Source organism: Rousettus aegyptiacus, unplaced genomic scaffold (assembly GCF_014176215.1).
Source record: "Rousettus aegyptiacus isolate mRouAeg1 unplaced genomic scaffold, mRouAeg1.p scaffold_m13_p_1, whole genome shotgun sequence".
In the NCBI taxonomy this organism is placed as follows: domain Eukaryota; kingdom Metazoa; phylum Chordata; class Mammalia; order Chiroptera; family Pteropodidae; genus Rousettus; species Rousettus aegyptiacus.
Window position 1 is genome coordinate 81,301,237 of NW_023416284.1, and position 12,617 is coordinate 81,313,853.

The 12,617-nt window shown below is 37.6% G+C and overlaps 1 protein-coding gene across 2 annotated transcripts in view; it reads left to right on the top strand.

The window, feature by feature from the left end:
* F13A1 (coagulation factor XIII A chain) overlaps positions 1-12,617 on the top strand; it is a 168,052-nt gene that overhangs the window by 102,756 nt on the left and 52,679 nt on the right. For both annotated transcript variants that reach the window (XM_016160997.2, XM_016160998.2), the window contains exon 9: positions 2,266-2,404. In XM_016160997.2, coding sequence (XP_016016483.2) covers positions 2,266-2,404 — 139 coding nt within the window. The remainder of the gene's footprint in view (positions 1-2,265; positions 2,405-12,617) is intronic.

Genomic DNA, 12,617 nt, shown 5'->3' on the forward strand with positions numbered 1-12,617 from the left:
TAGTTGCTTCAAGAAACCAAACTAGAAACTGAGGCCAGCTGCCACAAGTGTGAGTCTAGGCACTCCTCAGCAAGGAGCACCTGACTAAGGAGGGTACACCTGGGTGTGGCTTGGATGAGGCTGCAAGTTGGGGGAGGTGGAGTTTCAGGTAATCTTCTCAGAGGAGAGACCTCTATTATCTAGTTTGACATCGTCTTCGCTATGGCGGTGCTGAGTCTGCACACTTGGAGGGGGAGGGCTCAACAGAGAAGCAATGGATTCCACCAGCACTTCTGTACAGAGTGAGTCTCGCCTAGGCCCTCACTCCGACAAGCACTGGTGCTCAGAGCGAGCAGGTCCATCACTGCAAAAGTCTGCTCGCAGACATGGCCCCTTTAAGAGGCATCCACAGATATGGGCTGCTGCTGCCGCAGCCTCCATCTCACTCAGCTGCTCGGGATCGGGCAACTTCATGTCTTCACCCCATCCTACCTTCTGCCATCGCAAGGTGATTTCTTAGATTTCTCCCTAGTTGTATGGCTTGTTCATCTAGATCCTATGTGATTTTCCTTGCTGTTTGCTCCTTGTTTCTGTCATAACTTTGATTTGGTTTCCAGAGAAATGAACAAAGTCTCTATCATCTGTGCAACTTTTTTTCTCCCAGGAACATACATTTCTTGAAAACAGTTAAGGACAATGTATCAGTCTTCTAGAAGAATTGGTCTCTGAAGTTCTAGAGAGGTGCCCGAACTTCAAAATGAGCTAACTGTTGGAGGTAGCTTCCCTCTCTCGTAGTTCCCAAGCCAGGACTATGTAGAGGGCACATGACGGAGGCAGCCACTCTTATGAAATGATTCCAGGAAAACAGAAAGGACCCTCTGACTCCTCATGTCCTCCTCCTGCCTGTGATTTTATTATCCCAGTGTAATGCCTTTAAGCCTAGATCCAGAAAAAATAGTGAATACCTGCCATCTATTTATGCCTTTTGTATAAAAGGGTCACCAGATCTATTCCAGGCTTTGATGGTAAGCTAGGAAAAGGCAGACGCACAATGTGGGGAAATATGTACAAAGAAGGAAATTGGGGGGAAGGAGTTATTGACGCCCCAGTGTCAAGCTTCACCTTACCAGACTCCATTTTGGACTTCCAAGGTTGTTCTATTGAAAAATATGGGTAGTCTTTGGTTAAATATGCTAAACTATTCTGATAAAATAAAAGCCAAGCCAAGTCATTAATCTTAAAATTGTCAGCCGAATTATTTTCAATGAGCCCTGATGGGTAGCATCCTGGGAGCCAGAGAGGGCATTTGGATTAAGTTTAATCAATAGGTACATATGGCAAGAGATGCATCCAGGTAATTTATTATCTAACAATTAAAATGAATCTGTGGTGTCACCCTCCATCAAGCGTCACGAAGCAAATTCTAGCCAGGAAAGCAAACCACACTGAGGACCTGCTTTATAAATCCCTAACTTCTTATTAGTTGGTTTCCTATTTTATTTTATTTTCAGAAACATAGTCTCCTTAGCTTGATTAAAATAACACTACTTTTACAATCTTATGATGAGCAACTAAACAATTGGAACCCCATTACTGGGTTCCTATTCTAGTTGGCTTTATCTGGCCCAACTATAGTTCTGAATGATATTGCAGCAAAGTTTCTCTTTGCAGCCCCAGTGGCTGCCCTTAGTCCCCCTTCTTCAGTATGGAATATTTGAAGACAACATATGCCAAGGGGCTTTTCCAGTTGGTTTTCAAATCAAAAGCAAACGAACACCAGCCTTGAAAATTCTCTGAGCAGATAAACCCGCTTGAGTCATACAAACAAAGCTTATTTTAGCTTATTTTGCAGGGCCGACTTGACCAAGGCTATTTCTTGCTTACACCTATGGAAATCATAAACAAAATTTAAACTCTTTCCAAGGTTGATAGAAAGTAACCACAGACCAATTCCCTGTCATTTAAGAAAATTCTAATATAACCAGTCACTGTAAAGAATAAACAGTCAACCTCTTTCAGACCACATAAGCTGCTTTATAATAATACACCCCTGAGCCTCATTCCATATTTTGGTTTGAGTGCTCCTGGTTTGAAAACTGTCTTTTTGGTGTGTACACAATAAACTTTTACTAATTAGTATTTCAGTGATTCATTGGTTTTTCTTCTGTTATATCTGAACTTTTGACCTTGGTAAAAGAGAAAGTCCCTTATGAGGAGAAATTGTTCCTATGACTTTATTAGATTTTATTGATGTGTTTAGTTATGGTCTGTCCTTCTTTCCTGCAGTTTTACGATGCCTTGGGATACCAGCAAGAGTTGTTACCAATTATTTCTCAGCCCATGATAATGATGCCAATTTACAAATGGACATCTTCCTGGAAGAAGATGGGAACGTGAACTCCAAACTCACCAAGGATTCAGTGTGGTGAGTTTGATTTATAAGGGCATTTGCTAATATCAAATTAAAGTGACATTACACATTTACCACAAGACAGACTTGGTCTAATGTTTCTTTCTCTTCTATTTTAAGAACTGTTCAATACCATAAGCAGAAATGTCTGATTGTCAGAGATTGTTTTTACCTAATGAATGAAAAATGTTGCCAAACAGGCAGTTAGGGTTTCTGGTAATAAAGATTATGCATCCCATTTCAACAACAACCACTGAAAAATGCCATTGTCCTAGAGGCTAGAGCCTACACTATTTCTTCTCTACATTAGTATATGAATATTATGGTGAATGGCAGAGATATGGGAGCCAAGCATTGTCAACGTCAACATTCTAAGAGTAATACAGCTAAAGTTTATTAAATGTGCACTATGTACCAGTCTCTGTGTGTGCACAGCCTTATCTAATTCTTATCAGGTGGGTGCTTATTAATATCTCCACTTACATGATGAGGAAACTGAGTTCCAGAGAGGTTATAGTAGTTTGCTCAAGGTCACGCATCTGGTAAGCTGAGAATAGAATCCAAATGACCTTTACTGGCAATCTTTTCTTACTTTCGAGATATAAGATTGCTCTTTGAGTACAAAGATGTAATTCTTCATAATTTGTGGACTCATCATTCATTCAGAGATAGAAAAGTTGAAACTATTACCAGATACCAACCACATGATTCTTTCCTGAACAACTGCATCACAAGCTGGCTACAGGGAGTTTAAGATCCCAAGGAAATTTCCTTTTTCCATAGGATGCACTCAGTCCAAAACAATATTCTAAAAAGCAGGGAAAAATACTGAGTCTAAATGTAAAGGATATTTATGAAGGGCTACATGGGAGGAAATTGCCAGGCATTGAACTAGGTGGAATTCCCAAGCCAAAAAATTTGGTTGTTCTTTATAAATAATAAAACTAAAACACTGTCAGTAGTAAAAGCATCCAAATGGGGATGGTTGGAAGTTATAAGCTCTTTTTAAGAGAAATTAAAAGTTAGAAGTGCCTTAACTCCCCTGTGTTATAGGAATGATCACAGTTGTAGGAGCAATATTAACTCACCAATACCAATAAATGCTTATTTGAAAATGTTGAGAGAAGGAAATCGCTGAACTGGTTGCAAAGTGCTACTACGAGTCAAAAATAGTGCACTTCATTCCCAGAGAATGAGCAGAGCAATGATAAACTAGAGAGTGTAGGCAAGCCAAAACCTCACCTCTGTAAACTGAATAGAAATTTAAGGTATCATTTAAGCCCTTAAAATTACAGGATAGCAACCCTGCATGTACATGGGATGACAAAAACAGACCAAAATAGCCTGTTGTGACAGTCTAAATGGCAAAATGAGAATTATTTAGCATTCTACATTGTTTACCTCTTCCTTACACACACACGCGCGCACGCACGCACACACCCCTACACCTAATGACTTTGTAGTCAATTACAGTGCAAAATTATTCCCTTCTATTTCTTGATCCAGATACCTGTCATCATAAACCCCCATGAGGCTTCCCAACAAATAATACCACAAGAATATAAACAAAATTGATATAAAATCGTGAAGCTGGTAGATCTCACTCTTGACAACCTTTTCTTCTTTCAGCTCCCTGCTCCAAATTCCTCTCCCTATCTTTGTCACCCTTTTCTCCTTCTTTGCCTTTCTCAAATATTCCATTGCCCTGGTACTGTGTTCCCAGGTCTAGTACTCTTAATCATCCTCCATGGCAAGATCACTACCCTAGACTCCTCTTCCCTCCCTTCACTTGATGTATAATATGTTTCCAATAAGTAATGACTGACCATCTGACTAATAGAGTGGCTGATACTAATCCAACTCAGAGCATACCAGACCATGGACCACAGAGGATAAAGAGCTCAGTCAAGCCGGGTTGAAGGTTTGCCTATACCACTGACTGACTAGCTGTGTGACCTTGGGCAAAGCACAACTTCTCTGTGCCTCTCTTTTATCCTCTAAAGATGACAAAATTTTTTTTTATTCTGCACAGAGCCAAGCATAACAGGTGCCTAATGAATGTTAGCTGTTATTATTGCTTTCATTATTAACCACACAGCTGGAATTTCTTAGAAGCAATATGTCACCATCAACCTAAGCACATCGAAGCAGTCAGAAAAAAAGGAGTGTCCAGTATCCTAAGATGACTATGCTATTTCTATTACTGTGGGATATTTTTTAAACAAAAGCAGAAATTTGTGCCTCTCCAATGCAAACACTAATAGACCCGAGAAGCTATAGATATTCCAGAAAAACGAAAGTATTTCTAAGACCTTCCTTGATTGAGAATACTGATGGAGGCTGTCCTTGGACACATTAACCACATGGTCACCACAGCCACACCCCTACATCAAGCACCAGCTTAGATAGTTACTTGGTGTGTAGCTTTGAAAAAAAATGGCTTTACTTCTCTGAGCTTTAGTTTCTTCATCAGTAGAATGAGGGTAATCTTAATAGTGACCATTTCCTGATGGGGTAGTTATGACAGTTAAATAAGGTAATTCAAGTAAATGACTTACCATAGTGCTAGGCCCAGAAGGAGCACTCAATCAATAACTGCTGAGTAGATTGGAAATGTCCACTGCTAAGAACAGTGGCAGCCTGAGCTGTAGGTAGGGTATGGGGAGTGCAGATGGCTGACAGAGGCTGAGGTGAGAGCAGGGAGGATTTGGTGGGGATCAGCTGTCCCTCAAGAGGCCAGTGCAGTGTGGCCAGCAACACATGGCCTAGTGAATTTTCTTGCAGGGTCTCAGAAGCAATTGGCCTCACTCAAGCCTCTGACTCACTTCTCTCAAAGGCTGCAGTCAGACAAACTTGCCCCCACTCCCTCTCAGTTTGCATGTGGTTCCTGCCCTCCTTCCTCCTCCTTTCTCTCTTTCCAAAGGAAACCATGAGAAAGATTTCTTGGATTCTCTTTCCTGTGCCTCCACTATCTCTTCATTGAGGTCCTGATGGTATACAGTTTGTGACGAATTAATTTATCCAATTGGGTCTCAAGGACCCTGGGCTGCTTCTTCTCCATGACTCAGCCAGGTCCAGAGAGCCCAAAGCCAGTAAGGAGGGTGGAGAGGACAGGACAAAAATGTGTGTGAGGGTGTTTCGTGCTCAACACACTCAAAGCCAAGACAGGAGAGTTTTGATTTCCTCCCATATTCTTAGTCTTCCCCCTTTATCATCACAGTCTTTCAAAGACTGACTGCTTATTTGCCTGCTTCCTGGTTTGTCACAGCAGCTCCCTGCATGGTGGGTTTTCCTTTCAAGAGTGCCTTGCCTTACAGGGGTCAGCAATTTTTCACAGAGTGGACACAGTGTTGATGCTTACAGAGGGAAGAGTCAGCTGTTTAACGATTCAGGAGAGGGAGAAGCCAGGGAAACTTAGACGGGAACAGCTGGGCAAAGTTATTGGACCTCAGGGTAGCAAATGAAATTTCCAGTGGGCCAATGCAAGGTAACATATCCAGGAAGGAGCAATTTAAGCTGCCTGTCCCCAGTGTGCTGATGGGTGTTGAATTATATGCAACCCCTGTGGGAAGGCATCTATGAATCACTGTGGACAGTTTAATGAAGACACTTCTTCAGTGTTGAGCTGTAGTCCACCAGTGAATAGGGATATGAGGGCTCCATGAGGAGGGAGAGTATGGGCTCACTCTCATAGGCAGAGTGAAGCTCTGGCTTCACCAGGAAAAAGCTGTTTCATCACCCCATTATATGAAGATCACAATGAAAATGGAAATAATTTTAAAAGAAAGGGATGTGGCACTTATTAGGTATTTTAATTAAAGGCTCCTCTCATAAATAAAGATGTAATCAGATTTTATGGTTCTGGGTAAAAGAACTATGCCCACCTCTTGGCTTTCCCCTATCAGAATATAACCCCCATGGAGGGGTGACGGAGCAATGTCTGATATAATTTGTTTTTGTTCGTTTTGCTAGCATGTAACAGGGTGCAGGCCATATAATGAGAACTTAATAGAGTTGGTTGAAAAAATTTTAAATGTTCATTCAACTGAATAAATGTCATTTAATTCATTCAACAAACACTATCATGCACTAATGTGTCCGAATACCTATATACTAAGAATTCAGAGAAATTAACCAGGTCACTGCCCTTGAGAAGCTCCACTCAGTGTTTGTGGGTGAGACAACCATGTATTGAACACTCAATAAAAGATATAAGTGGGCTGTAATGTGAGCCAGGAGTCACAGAGATAAGGGGACGGGGCTTCCGTTCTAAGCCCAGGGGAGCTAGTGGAAAAGCTGTTCGCATGATAAGATGAGACAACCAAAGATCAAACTAACTAGCAAATTTGTATTTATCAGGACCAGGTAGGAAGGAAGAGAGTTTCAAGCAGAGGTATCCTGTATTATTATGACTACAGTTGTTGAATATTAAAACTTACTCTAACTCTCATGATCCAGCGCCTTGCTGCTCCTTCCTGCACATCAAGAACACCTAACTCTTTGCCTGCCTTCCTGAAGGGTCTAATTCCCCCAGGCTGTGCATTCACAAAGAGCGGATGGAGTTGATACTGTTTAAGGGTGGAGATATATCCTTATTACCCATCTATCATCACCTCTTCTTCTTCTCTACCCTCTGTTCAGTCCTAGGTCCTGCCTCCTTTAAGACAAACCCTCCCCTCACTCTCTTTGTCTTAAAGGATCCAATAGTCAACAGTGTACCAGATTCCCTCTTGGAGCCAACAGCTTCCTAGACTCTGTGACTACTTTTTGTTCAGCTTCTAAGCATCTCTATCATGTGACCCTTTCCATCCTACACATATTCCCAGAGAAAATTGTTCATCTCTGGACAGTGGAGTTCCAAGTCAGAGGTGGGGAAGCATGTGCTTTTCATGCTGTCATGATGTGAAGAGAAGGGGCTGAGCACATGTATATACATCAAGGGCCTTAAGCTGACCATTTTACATCTCAAAGTCCAGCTAATTGGCCAACTAAAAGATGTTTTAAAAATCTTATCAAAAATTAAAGATAAATGTAAAAAGAAGATGTGGTACATGTATACAATGGAAGATTACTCAGCTATAAGAAATGATGAAATACTGCCATTTGCAACAACATGGATAGATTTTGAGATTATCAAACTAAGCAAAACAAGTCAGACAGAAAAAGTTGAGAACCATATGATTTCATTCATATGTGTGATATAAAACTAAAAATAACAATCATGACCAACAGACAGAGACTCATGGACATGGACAGTAGATTAGTGGTTACCAGAGAAGGGGTGGGGTGGGAGAGGAGGGAGGTAGATGGAAGTAAGGGGAGTCAAATATTTGGTGACAGAAGGAAATCTAACTTCGGGGTGGTGAACACACAATGCAATATACATATGATGTATTATGGAATTGTTCAGTTAAAACCTATTTGATTTTATTACCAATGTCAACTGAATAATTTTAATTAAAAAAAAAGGTGTAAAGACAGCAAGTGCTAAAATAATTGGTAAAAGTTTTATTTCCTTTATTGCCTTTTTATTTGAAATTGGATTTTTCAATTCAATTTTTTAAAATAATTGCAAACTACCAAATTTGTATTTATCAATTTTGGCTCAAAGTTTAGACAATCTAAGAATTAGTCAGCTATCAAAGTGGAAAGAAATCACAGTTTTCTTTTTCCTCGGGGTATCATGGAAAAATACCAAATTAAGTCAAACTATGCATATAATTTTTCCCTCCCTCTCTCTTTCTCTCTCTCTCTATAATACAAAGCAATATGATTGACTTTGTCACAAATTATCTTGGTGACTTTGGGCAAATTGCTTTATTTTTCTGGGCCTTAATTTTCTCATATGTATGTGTATAAGTGTGTGAGTTTGGTCTTAATGAGCTATAGTGTCATTTCCAGCTCTAAAATTGTTATTATTTTAAAAATAATTTTCATCATTCTTCAGCCAGGCTTTTCCTCCCATATTCTGCATATTCTTCTGCTTGTTTGTGTGAAAACCTGCTCACCTACACAGGGCTGGGCTGTGATCTGCTTACTTTATAGCTGCTGTTTTGCAAATTAGCTCCACATCATTTCTCCAGGAAGAAAAAAAAAGCAGAAATCAAACACACCACAGAAAGTTCTGTAACTGTTTGGCTGGCCTCAGTGCATCTGGTTCTTTTTAAAAAAGTTCCGATTTCCTTCAATACTTTTTAGAAAGAGTACATTTGCTATTGTTTTGTATTATTTTTTCACTCCAAATGCAAAAATAAAAAATAAACAAACAAAAAACTGTGTTGCAATGGGTAGTACTGAATCTATAAACAATGCCCTTTCAAAACAAGTTTTAGAGCTAAAATTAAGTGGCTTTCACACCTGGGAGTCAGCCTTGGGTGTACCACAGCCACCAATCCTAATTCTGATTACAGTCTCTGCCCATGACGTGGTGGTTTGCACATTGTAGATATGTTTTTGAAATTTAAACTAATCCACCATTGTTTGAGATTCTCAGTGTATTCCAACTAGGTGAACTTTTTATTATCTTAAGTTTTAATCTATGTGAAAAAATATCTAAAAATGAATCCCAAATTAAAAAGAAGAAAAAATCCGAATACAGACCAAACTACTTCAAGATGCTTAAGGGTGTATAAAATTATCCTGTGATGCATCCAAGTTACCAATTCTGAACAGCTACCAAGATATTTATTTTCAAATAGATTATCTTGTTAACCACATTACTGTTGGCCAAAATTGTTTTTTGAGAAAATCATCTGGCCCTAGATCATAAGAGCTCTCATTAGAGAACTAAGAATACACTCTGTGAACCACTTCAGTCTCAAAGAAAATATTGAAAAAGTATTTACCACCTCCAAAGAATCAAAATAGCCCATGCTTACGGGATACATTTTTTTTCCGGTGCCAGATCCCAATATAAGTGGGTGACATGTATTAGCTCATCTAATCTTTTTAACAACCTATAAAGGCAGTTACTATTATTTTCCTCATTTATAAATGAAGAAACTGAGGCACGGTAACTTAACCATGGTTGTCAGTCATTAAGTGGCAGAACCTGAAAACAAACCTCAGGGGGCTCACCCTAGAGCCTACTTTTTTTCTTTTTTCAAGAAATAGTACTTTTATTGAAGTATAACTCACATACTAGTAATTATAAAATCATGTTTATAGGTTTATAATATAGAAAGATATAATTTGTATCAATATAACAGCACAAGTACAGGAAGAACGGAGCAAAGTTTTTGTATACTACTGAAATTAAGTCAGTATTCATCTGAACTAGATTGTTTTAAGTTATGATGCTAATTGTAATCTCCAGGGAAACCACTAAGAAAAAAACCCCCAGAAAACTATATAGTAAAAAAAAAGATTAAAAAGATTTAAAATGGTATACTAGAAAATATGTTTACATAAAAAAAATAATAGAGGAATAGAGGAAGAAAAAAGACATAATATCAAAATAGCAAAATTACAGATATAAATCTTATTTATCAATAATTACATTAAATGTTAATGGATCAAACATGGTCTTTTTCCATCTTTTTACTTTCAACCTATTTATATATTTGAATATGAAGTGTACCTCTTGTATATAGTATATAATTAAATAATGTTTTGTTATCCATCTTGCCAAATTCTGCCTATTGATTGGAGTGTTTATTTAGTCTACTAACATTTAATGTAATTATTGATAAGCAGGATTTACATCTACTGTTTAACTATTTCCTTTTCATATGGATTATTTCTTTTTCTACTTCTATTCCTCTATTAGTTCCTTATTTTATGTAAAATAGATATTTTTAGTATACAATTTTCATTCTTTTTCTTTTTTTTCTACTATATATTTTTCAATTTTTTTCTTATTGGTTTCCCTGGGGGTTACAACTAACATCATAATTTAAAAACAATCAGGTTCATATTAATAGCAACTTAATTTCAATAACATAAAATAACTTTTTTCCATTCCCCTGCCCTTTGTGCTGTTCTTATAATACAGATTATGTCTTTCTACATTATATGCCCATCAACAGAATTTTGTAATTATTGCTTTATGAAGTTGTGTTAAAAATCAGAGGGGAGAATTACAAATAAATATTAATTTTTCACTATCTTTTCTAGTTCTTTATGCAGTTACCTTTACCTTTATTTTTATTTTTTTATTTTTTTGGAGAGTTTTGCAAGATATATGACTCTTGGTTAACAGTTTTTCTTTCTGCAGTTTAAATACATCATCCCATTGGCTTTTAGATTTCATAGTTCCTGATAAGACATCAGTTTTAATCCTATTGATGATCCTTGTACATAATAAATCACTTTTTTGATATCATCTTCAATATTTTTTGTCTTTATCTTTTGATGGTTTGACTATGAGGTGTTTAGGTATATATCTCTTTGAGTTTATCGTATTTGGAGTTTTTAACTTATTAGATGTGTATATTAATGTCTGTTACCAAATTTGGAAAGTTTTCAGCTATTATTTCTCAAAATTCTTTCTGCTCCTTTCTCTACTTTCCTTCAGCGAGTCACATTATAAGTGTGTTGCTACACTTGATACTGTCTCATTTGTTACTGGGACTCTGTTTATTTTTCTTCATATTTTTTCATCTGTTATTCAGATTGGATCATTTCAACTGACTTCAAATTCACTGATATTTTTTCTTCTTTCTGCCTACTCAAATCTGATTTTGAGATCCTCTAGTAAATTTTTGAAATTTTGATTCTAATTCTTGTACTTTTCACCTCTAGTTTTTCTGTTTGATTTCTTTCCATAATTTCTATCTTTTTATTAATATTCTCTGTTTGGTTAGACATCTCTCTTATGGTTTCCTTTAGTTCTTTAAACATGTTTATAATAGCTTATTTAATACTTTTTTCTAGTAAGCCCAATATCTTGGCTTCCTTAGCAACAGTTTCTTTTGATTGCTTTTTCTTCTCTGTATGATCCACACTTTTGTTTTGTTGTGTCTGGTAATTTTTGTTAAAAACTGGACATTTAAATCATGTAATGTGATAACTCTAAAAATAAGATTTCCTGTTTCCAAGAATCTGCCATTGATGTTTGTTGCTTTTTTGTTGGTGGTAGTACTGTTTGTTTTGTGACTTTCCTGGACTAATCTATAAAGTTGGTATTCTTTATCATGTGTGGCCACTGACATCTCTCCTGGGTTAACTTAATGGGTTGGTGACAATTTGACAGAGAATTTCTTAAATGCCTTGAACCAATAAGCTACCAGTTTTACTAAGGAGCTTCGTGTATGTGTATTGGAGGAATGTCTTCAATGATCCAGCAAGAAGTTTACAGTTCTGCTGTAGCCTTCCCTTCTTGCTTGTACAGAGCCTCAAGGTCAGCGAGAAGTGAAAGTTAGTACTTTCTTGGGACTTTCCTGGACATGCACACAGCCCTACACATATGCGTGGCCACTTAGACTCTCAGGAGTATGTTGTTCAAAACCACTATGGACATCTCAGTCCCTAGGTTTTTCTTTTAAGTTTTGGAGGGCATCATTTATTAACCCCAATTTGTATCGCTCTTTCTGGCAGCTGTGATCTTAGATAGTTGCTTCTAATTGTTCTTTAAAAACATCCTATGAATAGGGTCATTTGCACAGAGTAAACTCAAATCAGATCAAATAAAAGTAAGTCCTGAGAATAGTGTTTTAGAGAACTGCCAGAAGGGTTAAATAGTGACAATTCTTGGAAGATATCGCTTCTACTGAGTTCCAAACCTATTTTCCCCCCTTTTTTCGTTGTTAGGCTGCAAGTTTTAATAGCTACCATAGTTGTGAGGCTGTTGGCTTTTTAGACTACCATGGAGATACAGAGAGGAGGGTGGGAATAAGGCAAATTAAAATATCACAAAGGTCACTGTTCTCACTGAGATTCATTTGATTTTGTTTAATAGATCCTCAGATTGTTGTAAGTCTTTGGTTAACTTTCAGAGTTCTGAAAAAGTTGGGTTTGATCATGTTTACTAGTATTCTCATTGTTTTCACGGAGGAGCAGGTTTTTTGGAGGTCCTTACTCTGTCATTCTGTAAGTGTTTCCCCAGAGCACACTATTAACCACTACACAAGTGTTCCCAAGTCGGAGGGCTATCACACCCCTTAAAGGGTTGACATTTTATAGAAATATTTTGATGTCTAGGATCATCTTCTTGACATATATATGTTGAAATACATATTATTTTACCTATAGCCTTTTATTTCTCCATTTCTTTATACGCTATAAGGCA